At 45.2% G+C, this 17,301-nt stretch overlaps 1 protein-coding gene across 1 annotated transcript in view; it reads right to left on the minus strand.

Moving 5' to 3' along the window:
- Positions 1-480: 480 nt before the first annotated feature.
- Positions 481-17,301, minus strand: part of LOC311106727 (estrogen-related receptor gamma-like) — a gene marked incomplete at both ends in the record, with an annotated part of 22,489 nt that continues 5,668 nt past the window's right edge. Inside the window, 5 exons of the mRNA XM_084149128.1 lie at positions 481-725; positions 899-1,168; positions 4,400-4,582; positions 4,746-4,856; positions 15,972-16,088. Of these exons, the coding sequence (XP_084005254.1) occupies positions 481-725; positions 899-1,168; positions 4,400-4,582; positions 4,746-4,856; positions 15,972-16,088 (926 nt within the window). The remainder of the gene's footprint in view (positions 726-898; positions 1,169-4,399; positions 4,583-4,745; positions 4,857-15,971; positions 16,089-17,301) is intronic.

Below are 17,301 nucleotides of genomic sequence, written 5' to 3' on the forward strand. Positions count from 1 at the left end.
CCTAGAGGATCTTCAAGTTTTGGGTGTCTTTCTTCCTTTTCACTAGCATTGTTTACGTACATATAAATAACTACCATCAAAATCCCTCGGAAGGTAGTTATCCCTGTCACTGAGGTGATGTCAGTCCTTCCTCCTCTCCTCTCCTCTCCTCTCTTCTCTTCTCTTCTCTTCTCTTCTCTTCTCTTCTCTTCTCTTCTCTTCTCTTCTCTTCTCTTCTCTTCTCTTCTCTTCTCTTCTCTTCTCTTCTCTTCTCTTCTCTTCTCTTCTCTTCTCTTCTCTTCTCTTCTCTTCTCTTCTCTTCTCTTCTCTTCTCTTCTCTTCTCTTCTCTTCTCCTCTCCTCTCCTCTCCTCTCCTCCTGAGTTTGTAATGTGAGCAGGGCTGTGTTAGCCTTGTCAAGTACCACTTCCTGCATTCATCTTGACCTTTATGACATCACTACCCTATCCTTCCTTTATGTGATCCTAGTCCCACATGGCCGGTCAGGCCTTGGCTTCCAGCAGTTCCAGGAACAGCTTGTGCATGGGCACACGGCCTTCCTGCTTGATGCTACAGAAGTGCTGGACGGCCCTGGCAGCCGTCTGCCGGAGCAGGGGCAGGGTCATGATGATCTTGCCTGCCCGCCGAGGGTCCTCTGTGTGCTGGGCACTCTCATAGTCCTGCAGGGCCCCATGGAGCACATCCTGGAGCCTCTGGACTGCCTCCACATCCTCTATCTGCATGGAGTCTGTGGAGAGGGGGAGAGGGAAGACAGATGGAAAGGGAGAGGAAGGAAATGTTGTGAGATGTTGTTGGTATATTGTATGCAGAGATTGAATGCAAGCAAAGCCAAACAGTCATTGGAAAAGACATGTCTAACTCAACCTCGATTACACCAATATCAACAGTGAAGTTCCATACCTGAGTTAGCCAGTGCAATGGCCTTGACAACAACAAATTCCTCCTTTTCTATTCTCATGGCTTTGTATTTCTTCACCAGCTGCAGTATGGCGTTGTTTAGGTCCAGTACACCTGCTAGTTTGGACTGCTCCTCATCCATGATGTAGTCCTCAGCATACACCAGCTTATCCTCCAAGGCCAGCGAGCGAAACACCACACGCAGGACCAGAATCTCCATCCAACCGCTCTGCAGGAGACTCATCTGGTCTGCCAGCGAGAGTGAGGGGAAACCTGTAGAAAGAGGGATGGAGAAAAGGAAGAGATGAAGAGGTTAGAGCTAGCTAGATCTAATTAGGGATAAAGAGAGAAAGGGAAATTCTGAAGACATGATATCTTCATTGAAAAGATACAAACTAAAAATACATAAAGGTTTCAAAAACATCTGCACTCAAAAATGTCATTGTGATGGTTTCAGTCAGAATGTCTGGACCTATTGGAAACATTAGACCAAGCTCAACCGAAGGGTTACTGGCTGAGGGGTCAGTTGGGCTAGAGGGACAGAGGCAGGGGGTGTGGAACAGTTTAATAGTGAAAGCCCTAAGTTGTCCATCCAATAAAGACACCCCCTTTGAACGACAGATACACCCCCATGTGAGCATGATTAGATCCACACACTCTGTAGTCTCGTCACACACACCCACACAGCATAATTAAAAAACAGATTGATTACTTTACAGAATGGAGGAGGGGAAGGCTTTTATTTTTGACACCATCAGTGATTCTTATCAGGGTCCGGGCACTTTTACAATCGCCATAGGGACGCCTGTGGCTCCCGCCCCTCTCTTATCTCTCCCAGATTGATTGGAACGCCGTCTGTGGACTCTTTCATTGGTCGATAGGGATCTGCTTTCCAGTATGGAACGATTGATCAGTAGAGGAGAGGGAGAAGCATTGTTTGAACCTGTATGTGTGTCTTTGTCTTTGAGGATACCTCTATATGGACACACACAAGGGCACACACACTGTAAAGGAGCATCAACGACATCCTCTGTCCCACAGAGACAAGACAATGCCGGCAGAGACAAAGAGGTCCTCTTTTTTAACCATGGAATGGCATTCTCAAAGCTGTAGTAAGGGTCGCGGGTATGTGGAGATCTTGGGACAGTGATATGCTCACAGGCTTTGATTTGAGAGGGTTATCTGGGCTTGAAAGGTTCAGCTGAGCACCTACAGATACGCAGACATACTTACCTCACAGCCAACTTACGGCAGGCTAAAAAAGGCCAAAGCATGGGGTTAGAGATGGTCTTAAGCCAGCTCATCTTCTACCAGCCTAGCCCTCAGATAGAATCAACGTCAGTCTTCATGACAGGACCAGACAGGGGAGGGGGGGTCACCTCCCCCTGGGCAGTAGCAAATACAGCCTGGGCCCCTCTGCCAGGACACTGGTTCCTCCAGCCATGGGCTGTAGCCTGCCACTCACACAGAGCTGATGTGACACCACCATTACGGTGCTACAATTGGTCTAGAGCTGAGAGTACTTTCTCTCTTCCTCTCTGTCCCTCCTCTCTTTGTCCTTTTCTACTGTATCTCTCTCTCCCCCTCTCACAACATCTATCTGACTATCTCTATCGCTCTCTCTCTCTCAATCCCTATCTTCCCACTCTCTCAGTCTCTCTCTTCTCTGTCACCCCCTGAGGTGGGTCCCTGGTGTGTCTGTGTCTGTGTCTGTGCTCTGGTTGTTTCTTATGGATGCTCCACTCCCCAAGACAGACAAACACTCCACTGGCAAAGTGCTACAAATACAGACATCCATATGACTGACTGTTTGACTCCCACTCTGACAGTAAACACTGGTGACAAGCAGAGAAGAAGAGTTCCAAGGCAGCCAGGAGGGGAACGCTTTGTTGCTCTTCCTCCTTTATTTGAGAACAATGAAAGTGCTGATCAAGAAAGTCTGCACACACACACACCTGCTTAGGTAGCTTGTTGTGTAAGCATTACTGGACAAAAATCAACAAACATACAGGTGTTTCCCTGGTGATGTTTTGGGTGTGAACAGGACATTAACTGCTGATAGAGGAGAGAGACTTTCATCTGAGTGAGAGAGAGAAAAAGCTTGGGGAAAGAGAGAGAGAGGTGAAAAAGATACTGGATATATGGTCATATCTACCTTCACTGCTATCTACTTGGGGAATGTCATTCGATTTCTACAAGTTTGTGTACCCTGACAAATTTAATAACAATACTTATGTAAGGAAATTCAACAGGAAATATAAAATACAGCTAAAGTATATTAAACTAAATCTGACGTTTGGTTAAACGAGGCAGGACAATTATACAGTTAGACAGATATCTAATCCTGTGTGTCACCATGGGTGTAGTTGTGGGAGGGACTAGTTTTCCCAGTTAGACCAGATAAACACAGCTGGCCCACACCCAAGGGCCTTTCCAAAATAAAGACTTCCTAGAGAGAGAGACTGAGGGCTGTCACAAGCTCAACCATGTATCCACAACAGGGTGGAATGCAAACTCAACCGTGGGGGTGAAGAGAGATGGCCTCTTCCTCTTTATCTCCACCATTAGTGTGTGTCCGATGATCCATATGTGTTGTCACTACACAACTAAACCCTGGCTTGCTTAAACAGGCTTAAACAGCTTATTTTGCCTCCTATGCCCTCCATCCTGGAGAGCACTAATCTAGGAGGAGTTCTCCCTACACACTCCTCTTATCAGCAGGGAGGAAGGGGGGAAACATTAAGAGTACTACTACTAATACTTTCAGGTGGTAGTAGGCTCTGGCACATGGTCAAGTGACCACTGGCATAGCACACACACCCACAGCCCCAGCAAAGCTGGGGGGGGGGCACAAGCTTTTGGGGCCCCCAACCCCCCCCTCCAAAAAGAAAAACAATATTATTATATTGTCGGGCCCATTTCAACACATCATTACACTGAACAAAAATATAAACACAACATGCAATTATTCTACTGTTACAGTTCATATCAGTCAATTGAAATAAATGTAATAAGCCCTAATCTATGGATTTCACATGACTGGGAGTACAGATATGATTATGTTGGTCACAGATACCTTTAAGAAAAGTAGGGACGTGGATCAGAAAACCGTTCAGTATCTGGTGTGACCACCATTTGCCTCATGCAGCACGACACATCTCCTTTGCATACATATGCTTAAACAATTTAAGTATTTTTTGTGCTAGACCTAAGGGATAATGGGTCCCCGCGGAACTGCGCTACACCACTGCAAATGACACATCCTTACCATGGCTTAGCAGAGCACAGACACATACATACACACAGATTCACACTGTTTTCTGTTTCTGGACTAAAGTCTTAATCCAACTCAGGGGGCAACAATCTCCACTCTGAGCTGATAAGAGTTTTATTGACTATGATGTGTGTGACTATTATGTGTGTTTATGCCTCTGTGTGTGTGTACGTGTGTTTGTGTGTTTGTACAGTATACCCATTTATTCCTGTATCTGTGTGTTTTCCTACCAGGGATGTGTTTGGCCCAGCCGATGTTGACCACCAGTTCGCGGTCGGCAAGGTCACACAGTATGGTCAGGGCTTTGATGTCACTGTCGGGGACGGTGGGGTCCGGCATTGCAAAGATACTCTCTGGTTCAGCCACCAGCAGGAGAGAGACCACCTTATTCTCTACCAGACCACCTAGAGGAACTGTGAGACAAAGACAGAGAGAGAACGAGAGATGTTCATTTAAAATAGCCTTTATTAATATCTAAATGCACAAATGTGAGCCTGTTATGAGAGAGAGACAAAGACAGAGAGAGCAAGCGAGAGAGAGAAAAAGAAAGAAAGGGAGAGTGTTTTGTGTTCTTACATGTTCTCTTCTGTGGCAGGCCGTGTTGAGGGTTGAGGTAGGGGTTGTTCTCAGAGTCTATCCTTCTCTTGTACTTCTGTCTGCCCCCACGCACCCGGTCCAGCCGCACACCTGGGACACACACACACACTCAACTTTAGGTACATTAAACACTTGCATGTGTACACAAAAACACAGTATTCCTGTTTAGCACACTACCACAATTTCAAAACCAGGAGAGTGATACACTCTTCAAGTTCATTTGATTGACATTTGTGACATCTCTAAGATTATAGGGAGCCTTAGAGAGAGATGTCACAACCCTGTCACACCATAAGCAACAACACACACAGGAACACGATGACAACTGCTCATCTTAACAAGCTCAGTGGTAACCATCCCCATGGAGATGAGGAGCTAACATCAAGATTAGGGGGGTAAAAAGGGGCACGTGGTGGGGGTTGAATTTGGGGTAATTCACAGCCACAGCACACAAACACACACAAACACACGGACATGCACGCACGCACATTGGCACACTCCACCATCCAGTGACACCCTATCCCCCTCCAAAGAGAATGCATCTGTTATACTAACGTGATTTAGAGAGCTTCTATTAGAGGTCAGAACAAAGGCTGCTGTCGAATCAAGTCTCTACAAATTGTAGGAGAGGATTGCCATAAATATGCAGCTCCAAAAATTGTTAGGTGATCAAGAATATTAACTGTTTACTTTGCAAGCTCACCAGCAATGGGGCATCAGGCAACAATTACTAACACAGGGCTACTTGTCTTTTTGTATGTCAAAATTGCTTGAAATTGTTAATTTACTCATGAAGCTTGCATTTGGATAAAACATTTTTTTATTATTATTACATAACCAAATGTGTTCTAGACGAAATAATCAAACGGCTGTCTGGTAGCCTCAATAAATAGACAAAGATTTGTATTTAAATAAGTCATGGCATGTCTCTTTTTTATTTTTTTACTTGACTTGAGACTTGAGACTCCACTCGACTTGACTTGGTCTTATGCACGACTTGGACTTGACTCGAGACTCTACCCGTTCTACTAGGACTCGACTTGAGACTCGGACCTTGTGACTTGAGACTTTCTTGTGACTTGAATAATAGTGACTAGGTCCCACCTCTGGCCTGAGGAGATGAGAGGGGTATTAAGGAGTGAACAGGCGGGTAAGCTAGGACCCCTGGAACTTTAGTGATGTCAGTCCTTCCACTGTGGTCGGAAACACGGTCTGGATTAGTCTAGCGGTTGGCAGGTGCCACAGTTTGAAGTTTGGGACGGGTGATGATGAGGGATGAGGATGTGTGTGTACTGGGAGGGATTTCACTGTGTTGACACACACACTATTGCCCCTTTGCTTTCACATAATCCAGTGTATGTGTCAACACAGTGAAATCCCTCCCAGTACACACACATCCTCATCCCTCATTACCCGTCCCAAACCTCAAACTGTAGCAACTGCCAACTGCTAGACTAATCCAGACCTTATTTCCGACCACAGTGGAAGGACTGACATTGCAGGTTAACGTTTATTGTCATGAATCTTGCGATTTCCGCAAGATGGGCCAGCTGCAAAGTCAAAATTGGCTAGCTATATTGTAAATATTCATTAAAACAAAAATTAGATTTTTGGTCTTCATTTAAGGTTAGCAGTATAGTTAAGGTTAGGGTTAGGGTTAGGTTTAAAATCAGATTTTATGACTTTGTGGCTGTACCAGCTAGTGACAACTGCAGTGCTGCCTCCAGAACAAGATTCATTACGAAAAATGCTAACCTCCTTTAGAGGTGGTGAGGTTTGATGTGCGTGTGTGTGTTTGTGTGAACATGTAATCTGATTACCCCCCAAAAATTTTACCGTAATCAGTTACGTTACCAGCAAAAATATTATAATCAGATTACAGATACTTTTGAAAAACTAGATGATTACTTATAAATTCAGAAATAACTTTTAAATTACTTTAAAATGTAAATGTTTGCGAGAAAAAAATGACATCTTTCTGTTTTCTCAATGGCATTCAATTCAGTATTGAAAAAATGCTGAAGTTTCAGTTTGTTCCACCTGAGCGAGTTTGACCACAAGTCAGAGACCACTATGATGACACCAAATGCGTTTGATGGATCCTTTTTGTCATCTAATACCCCTTAAGGGGAAAGTAATCAAAAGGTAACTGAAAGTAATCAGATTACGTTACTGAATTTGGGTAACCCAAAAGTTACGTTCATGATTACAATTTTGGACAGGTAACTACTAGCCAAGTGGGTAGTAACTAACGGATTACATTTAAAAAGTAACCTACCCAACCCTTTGTGTGTGTGTATCTGTGTGTGTGTGTGTGTGTGTGTGTGTGTGTGTGTGTGTGTGTGTGCTGGAAGGTGTCTTTCACCTCTGCTATGCAATTAGTACTTAAGTTTCCCCTGTTTTTTCAGTAGCAGCTGTAAGCGGTAGTATTGTCAAGCGTCGGCATTGTCGCCGAAACAAAGACTGTCACCGAAACAAAGACGTTTCTGCCGGGTTGTTTCGAGGAAGGAAAGAGGAAGGCTCCACACCACTCTCTTATCTTACCTAGTTATCTTACCTAGTTATTTTCTGATGATATCATTTTGGCTGCAACCTTTCTAATTTAGTTTACCCTGTATGCACAACCCATGTGGAATTCCTAGTCTCGGGCAGCATTTGGAATTGCCGATCTGCGGTCAATAAGGCTGAGTTAATCTCAGCCTATATTGCCCTTCAGTTTCTACATTTCTTGCCACTGACAGAGACATGGATTACCCCAGAGAACACTGCTACTCCAGCTGCTCTCTCATCATCTGACTATGTGTTCTCTCATAGTCTGAGAGCATCTGGTCGTCGCGGTGGTGTCACAGGGCTACTCATTTCTCCTAAGTGGAGATTTTCACTTTTCCCCCTCTCTCACCTGTCTATCTCCTCATTTGAATTCCATGCAGTCACTGTCACTTGTCCACTCAAGTTTAACATTGTTGTCATCTATCGCCCACCAGGTGCCCTTGGAGAGTTCCTCAATGAGCTTGACGCCTTGATAAGCTAATTTCCTGACAATGGCTCACCACTCATTGTACTGGGCGACTTTAACCTCCAGATGCCTGACATCAATTAAATTCTTTCCACCTCTTTCTTTCCACTCCTTTTCTCTTTTGACCTCACCCTTTCCCAGTCACCTCCAATCTTCACTAGAGGCTGTTCGCCTATTAATCTCCCTGCAACCCCCCCTCCATGTCTCACTACATTGTTTAATTTTCTCTCCATCTCTCCTCCAACCCAACCCTACCACTCCAACCCTGCCCCTACCCAGATGGTCATGCGCCGCAGCAATCTTTGCTTTCTCTCTCCAACTACTCTCTCCTCTCCTCTTCTATCCTATCATCTCTCCCTTCTGCTAAATCCTTCTCCCTCCTGTCTCCTGACTCTGCCTCTTCGACCCTACTCTCCTCCCTTTCCCCATCCTTTGACTCACACTGTCTCCCTTTCCTCCCGGCCGGCTCGACCTTCCCCTTCCCCAGCTCCGTGGCTGATTGACTCACTGCGTGCTGGCAGAACGGGGCTGCGGGCAGCTGAGCGGAAACGGAGGAAAACTAAACTTCCGGAGGATCATCCTTCCTCTCCCTTCTCTCTATCTACTCTTCCTCTGTATCCGCTGCTAAAGCTGCTTTCTATTACTCTACATTTCAAGCTTCTGCCTCCAACCCTGGGAAACCCTTCTCCACTTTCTCCTCCTTCCATAATCTTCTACCTCCTTCTCCTCCCACTCTGCGGATGACTTTGTCAACCACTTTGAAAAAAATGTTAACGACATCCGCTCCTCATTCATTCAGCCTACTAAGCCCACTGATCCCACTTACACAGAACTGCCCTATGCCTTGACCTCTTTCTCCAGATGAAATCCTGCGACTAGTGATGTCCAGTTGCCTAACAACCTGCCCACCTGACCCCATCCCCTTCTCCAGACCATCTCTGGAGCCCTTCTCCCATTCCTCACTTCCCTCACCAACTCATACCTGACCACCGGCTGCGTCCCCTCTGACTTCAAGATGGCCAGAGCTGCTCTCCTCCTCAAGAAACCAACTCTTGACCCCTCTGACATCAAAAACTACCGACCAGTATCCCTTTTTTTCTTTTCTTTCCAAAACACTTGAGCGTGCTGTCTTGTCTCTGGCCAACTCTCCCATTATCTCTCTCAGAATTTTTTTTTTACCCTAACCAGTCAGGCTTCAAGGCGACTCAACTGAGACCGCTGTCCTCTGTGTCACAGACGCTCTCCGCTCTGAGAAAGCTGACTCTCTCTCTCCTCTGTTCTCATCCTCCTAGATCTATCCGCTGCCTTCGACACCGTCAACCATCAGATCCTCCTCTCCACCCTCTCAAGAATGGCCGTCTCAGGCTCTGCCAATCAGTTCTAGGCCCTCTCCTCTTTTCTCTTTATACCAAGTCACTCGGCTCTGTCATATCCTCACATGGTCTCTCCTATCACTGCTATGCGGATGACAATCAAGTACTATTCTCCTTAACCCCTTCTGACACCCAGGTGGTGACACGCATCTCTGTGTGCCTGGCAGACATCTCAGCATGGATGTCGGCCCACCACCTCAAGCTCAACCTCGTCAAAACTGAACTGCTCTTCCTCCCGGGGAAGGCCTGCCTGCTCGAAGACCTCTCCATCACGGTTGACAACTCCACGGATTTTCCCTCCAAGAGCGCAAAGAACCTTGGCGTGACCCTGGACAACACCCTGTCGTTCTTTGCAAACATCAAAGCAGTGACTTGCTCCTGCATGTTCATGCTCTACAACCCTCAAACTCAACTCTGGACCTCAAAGCCAGTTCCACTGCATTGTTTCATTGTTCCCCTCTAATCAGGGACTGATTTAGACCTGTGACACCAGGTGTGTGAAAGTAATTATCAGATAGAACAGAAAACCAGCAGGCTCCAGACCTCGTAGTGTAAGAGTTGAATACACCTGCTCTACAACATCTGTAGAGTATGACCTTTCCTCACACAGGAAGTGGCATAGGTCTTAATCCAGCCCGCCTGGTGTTAAACCATAAGTTCTCCCATGTCACCTCGCTCCTCCACACACTTCACTGGCTTCCAGTCGAAGCTCGCATCATCTTCAAGATCCTGGTGCTTGCCTAAGGAGCAGCAAGGGGAACCAGGGGCGGATTGGCCATCTGGCAATTCTGGCAAATGCCAGATGAGCTGAACCATTATTTTATTGGGTGGGCTGGTCGAAATTGACACCCCCAAATATTTATATAGAAATAAAACAATGAAAAGGTGACATGGCTGGCATCCATGTGCCTCTTAAGACTAAAAAAAAGATTTTTGAGCAATTTCTTTGTTATACTAATCTATAATGAGCCTTTGGCCAATTAGTGGGCAACGGCCGGCCCCCCTACCAAGATGGGCTGGCCCGGTTTTCTGATAGGCTGAGCTGAGGTCACGCAAACTCACTTTCAAACGCTGTCATCAGTTAGACAGCCAAGATCACGGATTGTAAAAAAAAAACGGAAAGGGTGCCTATAAACATAGAAAAAGCACATTCTACATTGTCACCTCACACAAAACTTTGTCTTTTTTGGAAGGCTAAAACCATGATTTGGTCAAACAGTAAAGTGCATTATCCTCATGATTCCTGCATATGCCCTCGCTGGGGCCTGCTACTGGGATGAGCAAGCCACTCTCCTCTCCCCCCATGCGCTGGAGAGAAAAATGTGTTCTGATCGTATAACATTTCTAAATGCAATTGAGGGAAAAACACAGCTTTGGAAGCTTCGTCCCTTGTCCTTGTAGAAGAGAGGAGGGTTTCAGCTTTCTGTAGCTTACATTTTTATTTCTCAACTCTCAATATTCAGCTCAATAGCAACTATTTTACAACCAAGATATTTGATATAGCTTTGAGATATGGAGCAGTGCGCACGCAGAATTTGCACCGGCCATTGCGATGGCATAGACCTATTAGGTCTCATGGGTAGTAAGTAGCCTACAACTTTAATGTTTTTTAAGGACATCACATTTACTGTTGGATGAATACATGGCTAGGCTACTAGCAGTGGGAGTTATATTTATAGTAAGCAATCTAGTTAATGTGTTTTGAGTTTTCAATTTCTCAGGTGTTGAACACCAAATTAATTAGCCTATGATATTAGTTAGTGTACATAAAGACGTATGAAATTCATTTCTATTGAACAAAACAAAACTCTGGAAATTCTGGAGTCCTTTTTTTACAGTAAAACCCAGAATTCATGACAATAACTGGATTAGGTTGTACATAAAAATATATTGAATCAAGCGTTCCCGCTTGGATGTGTTAGATGAAATAACATCTATTTATTATACTTCTTATTAATTCACTATGAATTACTTTATGAGATGATTACTCATGATTTGGGTCCGACCAAATAATGGGCTGGTGCCACCAAATGTGAAAGTTAGTGACACCAGTGACACCAGGGGAAAATGTTAGTCTGGAGCCCTGTAATAGTAATGAACACATATGACAGGCATTAATTAGCACTATAGCCTAAGTCGTGAGCCTGGCATTTAGAACGTATAAGGCTTAAGCAGACAGACAGAGACAGACAGACAGACAGACAGACAGAGAACAAGAGGAAGCACAGTGACAGCAGAGAAGATGCAAAGACAGATAGACAGCACAACAGGGAGGCAAAGGGAAACAAAAGGAAACCCAGCCGCGAGCTGCCCAGCGACGCGAGCCTACCAGACGAGCTAAATGCCGTTGATGCTCACTTCGAGGCAAGCGACACTGAAGCATGCATGAGAGCACCAGCTGTTCTGGACGACTGTGTGATCACACTCTCCATAGCCGATGTGAGAAAGACCTTTAAACAGGTAAACATTCACAAGGCCGCGGGGCCAGACGGATTACCAGGACGTGTACTCAGAGCATGCGCGGACCAACTGGCAAGTGTCTTCACTGACATTTTCAACCTCTCCCTGACTGAGTCTGTAATACCGACATGTTTCAAGCAGACCACCAAAGTCCCTGTGCCCAAAAAGCGAAGGTAACCTGCCTAAATGACTACCGCCCCGTAGCACTCACGTCGGTATCCATGAAGTGCTTTGAAAGGCTGCTCAAGGCTCACATCAACACCATCATCCCGGAAACCCTAGACCAGGGTTCTTCAATCCCGGTCCTGGAGGGCCGAAACACTTCTGTTTTTTATTTCTACCTGGTAGTTAATTGCACTCACCTGGTGTCCCAGGTCTTAATTAGCCCCTGATTAGAAGGAGAGGATGAAAAACAGAGGTGTTTCGGCCCTCCAGGACCGGAATTGAAGAACCCTGCCCTAGACCCACTCCAATTCGCATACCGCCCCAACAGATCCACAGATGACGCAATCTCAAAGGCATAGTGCCCACAATATTAATCACTAAGCTAAGGACCCTGGGACTAAACACCTCCCTCTGCAACTGGATCCTGGACTTCCTGACGGGCCGCCCTCAGGTGATAAGGGTAGGCAACAACATATCTGCCACGCTGATTCTCAACACGGGGGCCCCTCAGGGGTGCGTGCTTAGTCCCCTCCTGTACTCCCTGTTAAACCACGACTGGCCAAGCATGACTCCAACACCATCATTAAGTTTGCTGACGACACAACAGTGGTAGGCCTGATCACCGACAACGATGAGACAGCCTATAGGGAAGAGGTCAGAGACCTGGCAGTGTGGTGCCAGGACAACAACCTCTCCCTCAACATGAGCAAGACAAAGGAGCTGATCGGGGCCTACAGGGAAAGGAGGGCCGAACACGCCCCCATTCACATCGACGGGGAGTAGTGGAGCAGGTCGAGAGTTTCAAGTTCCTTGGTGTCCACATCACCAACAAACTATCATGGTCCAAACACACCAAGTGTGTGTGTGTGTACACTGTTATCCTGAATATCCTCCACTGCTATTTTTGTCCCTTTCATTGTCAGCACATTCCACTCTGAAGAGTTACAGTTACACTTAGCTCTGATGTGTATGAGTAACTGTCGGACCATCCTCTTACACACACACACGCACGCACACATACGCACACACATTCTACACTCTGTGTCAGAGTGATCTGAGGGGTCCGATAAGGAGGAGGTTGTTGGGTCACTGCCCCTCTGCCCTCACCCCTGTTTGAAGTCCCCCCGCACCCCTCGACGGGGGCGGGATTAAGAGCACAGATATCCACTAAGCAGAAAACAGACCAGGCTCAACATTCTACATGGCATCATATGTTCCTAAATATTTTGCTGTGCGACCTGGAATTTTAATTTGGGAGCACCACTGCACATTTTTTTAACAAATGAAACTTGTTTCCGAGTGCCCTAGTGAAAAATGTGTGCACCCTTACTACAGTGAAAACAGCTTGTTTCTAGCCTAAACAGTTCAAAACGCAACGTTTTCTTCTTGTCACGAATTGGCAGGCCACATTTTACATTCATAAACCATGTCGCCGGGCCATTCTAAAATTACTGGCGGGCCATTAACCATTTGTTTACACCTTGTTCAGTCATGATTGTTACCTCATTAGCTGGCTAGCTAACAACCTGGTCTCTTTACCAGGATATCCAAATACTTGGGGGCACAGAAAGAAAGGAAAAGGGAATAGCTTCTTCAGGAAATCAATGATCATAGCAAGGAATTAATGACTGATATCTTGCATGTAGGTGATCACAAACTTGACGTTCTTAAAGAGACAGTGTACAATTTTCAATGCAATGCATCTCAATAGTAAAATAGTGCTTTTACACAACCTAATATTCCACAAATTACTTTTTAATTTCAATGACAGGTATTTGTATCAACATTTCGTTTTTTATAATAAACAAATGCATTTACAGGGTTGCATATTAGTTTATAGGGCACAACATGTTTAAGTTTGGAGCACCAGTGCTACCAATGAAACATTAGCAGTCAGCATGTATGTGTAGTAGCAAAGCCACTGAGGGAGGAACTATGTAAAGCTGCCTGGATAATGATCTGATGTCAACGAATATCCTTCCTTATTAGCCTACTGCACATCTGTCAAACTCATTTCACGGAGGGCAGAGTGTCTGTGGGTTTTCACTCCTCCCTTGTACTTGATTGATGAATTAAGGTCACTAATTAGTCAAGAACTCCCCTCACCTGGGTGTCTAGGTCGTAATTGAAAGGAAAAACCAAAAACCTGCAGATACTAGGCCCTCAATGGAATGAATTTGACACCCCTGGCCTACTGCAAGCCTGTTAGTCAGGCACTCGGTCATGAAAGGATGTCAAAAACGTGTATTCTTTGAAGAGATAAACAAATGAAGTAATAGAGCTATTATTATGTATGTAATATGGCTAAGTCTTAACCCTATAATTGGAATTCTACTCATTCTATTTCAACGGTGTGCCCAGAATTTAAATTAAGTCTCCCATGTGATTAGAGCTATGTGATATGATTTACTGTCATATCCTCGACACACAAGGACAAACCTGATATATACACACTGCTCAGGGGAGAGAGAATGCATAAAGCTGATAGATTAATTTGTATTTTAAGAATAATGACTAAAGGATTTCACCCCAAATACAGTATAAATGTGTGAACGGTGTTAGAGTTATAATGTAGTGGCAACTCACTAACAGAGGGGGGCGGGACTAAACATTCCAGGGTGAAGGGGACTGAGAAAACGGGTTAAAAAAAAGCCTCCTAAAGGTGGGCGGAGCAAAGTGCCTTTGTGTGTCAAGGGGTATAAAGCTGTATGTATGTTTTTTGGCGGCAGAGCTCTCCATGATTAAAAATACAGATCATTCTTGCTGGTTGTGGACCTTGAATCATTTATGATTATAACCAGAGCCTTACAACGCCTGGTAATGATTCAAGCTTAGGTTGAATTAGAGATAGAAATTCTCATGACAAAAGCCCTTCTTCTGGTTTAACCTATGAGGTAAGACCAGTGTTCCAAGTAGTGGAACAATTAGAATGTTTGTTAGTCCACTGCCCTACTGAATTCTAAAATGGAACACTGATTCCGTGTTTAATCAAGTTCTATTCTAGACCGAGGGTCTCTATCCTCTTGTGTTTACATGGACCTCTCTCGCCTGTTAAAAGTCACCCCCCCCCCACCCGTCTCTACCTTTATTGCAGCCCCCCAGAGGAAGAGGGGCGTTACGAGGCACGATGGGGTGCGTTACAAGGACCGCTACCAGGGGGTTTACGATGGGAGTTACGAGGGGCGGTTCACATTTCATGGAGGTCCAGGAATCCCACAAGGCATCTGGAGGAATTTACGAGGAGGCAGGGGGGGCAAGGCTATAGGAGCCAGAGCTGGGTGCGGGAGATGCCCTTCCCCTATTAAAAGGAGCTAATTAAAAAAGGAGACATGCACACACATGCTCGCACACACACACACACACACACACACACACACACACACACACACACACACACACACACACACACACACACACACACAGGGTGACAGTAAACAGATGCTGGATCCTTCTCACCCTGGTTGATGGATGATTAAATCAAAGTTGATGAGCTGAAGGGGGAGGGAGCAGGTGGCAGTAAACTCTCTCTCCCTCTCTCTCTCTCTCTCTCTCTCTCTAAACAGCGATCGGTTGCTCACACGCAGCCTTCAATAAGTGGCTCATACATTGAAGCTTTGCCTTTTTGGGTCACTTCTTTATCTAGCCAACAATATGTCACCAGCCACACACTCCAGTCCTGACCACAAGACCATGAGAGCGCTGCCCCAGACACTCACTGTAAAACTCTCCTGAGTGTTTGGGGGCCATAGAATGTAGAATGTAAGATATGTCTGTTGTTCTGGTTAATCTATTTCTATTCTGTGTGTGAGAGTAGTGAGTCAGGCTACTGTGTTGACAAAAAGGAATAGAGACGCACTGTATGTGGCAGACAGCCATGGTCTATTTTGGAGGTACAATAGCATCCTATAAAGACACACCATACATGAACACTGAGCAGGCACACTTGCAAGCACTAAGGGGCTGGTCCTGTTTAACAGGCAAAGGGATTACATTTCACACTGAAGTCAATACGGCAGGACTCCATTCTAGTGTAGAGGAAGTTTATATCCACACTGTTATAAGACAATGGATAAAGTTCTATTGGGATACAGAAAAGTATATATTGGCATATATGGAGGAGTATATATATTTCAAGGTAAATAAAGGAGTACATGTATTTGACATTGAGGAGTAGAGAAGTTCCTTCCTCACCTTCTCTCATCATGCCGACGTTGATACACTTCATGAAGCGACAGGCCTGACAAGACTTCCTCCTCCGCTTGGTGATCTCACACTCACTGGTGGCCGGGCAGCTGTACTCGATGTTACCTGTGGGTGGGAGAGAAAGGAGATGGGGTGTAGATGGAGAGAAAGATGTAAAGACAGAGAGGAGAGAGGGATAGAGAGGGGAGGAGAGATGGAGAGACAAAAAGCCAGTCAAGAAAAGGGGACCATTTTCTCTCACTTACAAAACCTTTCATTCAACAACTTCAAAACAAACAAGATGCTGAAAAGACACAGGAAACAATGAGGAAACACCAGGTTAATGTTCTGGAAGTCAGCTAATCAACAGCACTCTAAGCTGCCATGTCCTATTAAATTCAGGAAGCATCTGATCACCTGATCTACTGTAAGCGTTTGACCTGACAGCCATTAAGGTATGAACCTTGACCCTTGGCATGCCCATCTGCGTGCGGAGGCGGCTAAACTAGCCTAAAGCGGGCCTTAGCCTACGAGGGCCATGACCCATTCACAGACAATCACATTAAAACAACACCACAACATGCTACAAACATATGGATGAGACACACCCACAAACACACACACACACAGGCCAGCACATTCCTACACTTTCCTCTTATGTAAACAGTCCTCATCTTAAACAACAGATGCTGTGGGGCAGGTTAAAACACTGTTGGCAACACATATGCTGTCCTGATCACCACAGTGTAAGCATATACACAGTGTACCATATGTGTACATACACATGCCCACACACATACACATACACTTTTACACTCATCATATACTGCTGCTACTCTGTTCTTTATTTTACTCTTATTATTATATATCCTGATGCCTAGTCACTTTACCCTGCCTTCATGTACATATCTACCTCAAATACCTTGTATCTCTGCACATTGATCTGGTACTGATACTCCCTGTATATAGCTCCATTCTTGTGTATTTTATTCCACTTTTGTTACTATTGAGAAGGGCTCGTAAGCAAGCATTTCATGTTAAAGTCTACACTCATTGTATTCAGCGCATTTGATTTGATTTGAACACAACCACTAAGGTCTTTACTGTATAGGCAGAGAAGGCAAGGGAACCTGTAAGCTTGCATCCTTAGAGTTGATCAGGTGTTGATTCTAAAACAGAGGCTGTAGGAACTCATCAGCCTACTGCAGGTTTATCTGTATAAAGCCATACACCTCTGCCCTTTGACCATATACTTTTTAGCCTATTGTAACATGTGGGCACTTCAGTTGAGCTCTTAACCTCATTGCTTATGTGAGTGGGCCTTACCCTGAATGGTCCT

Source organism: Coregonus lavaretus, assembly GCF_964263955.1.
Source record: "Coregonus lavaretus genome assembly, chromosome: 31".
NCBI lineage: Eukaryota > Metazoa > Chordata > Actinopteri > Salmoniformes > Salmonidae > Coregonus > Coregonus lavaretus.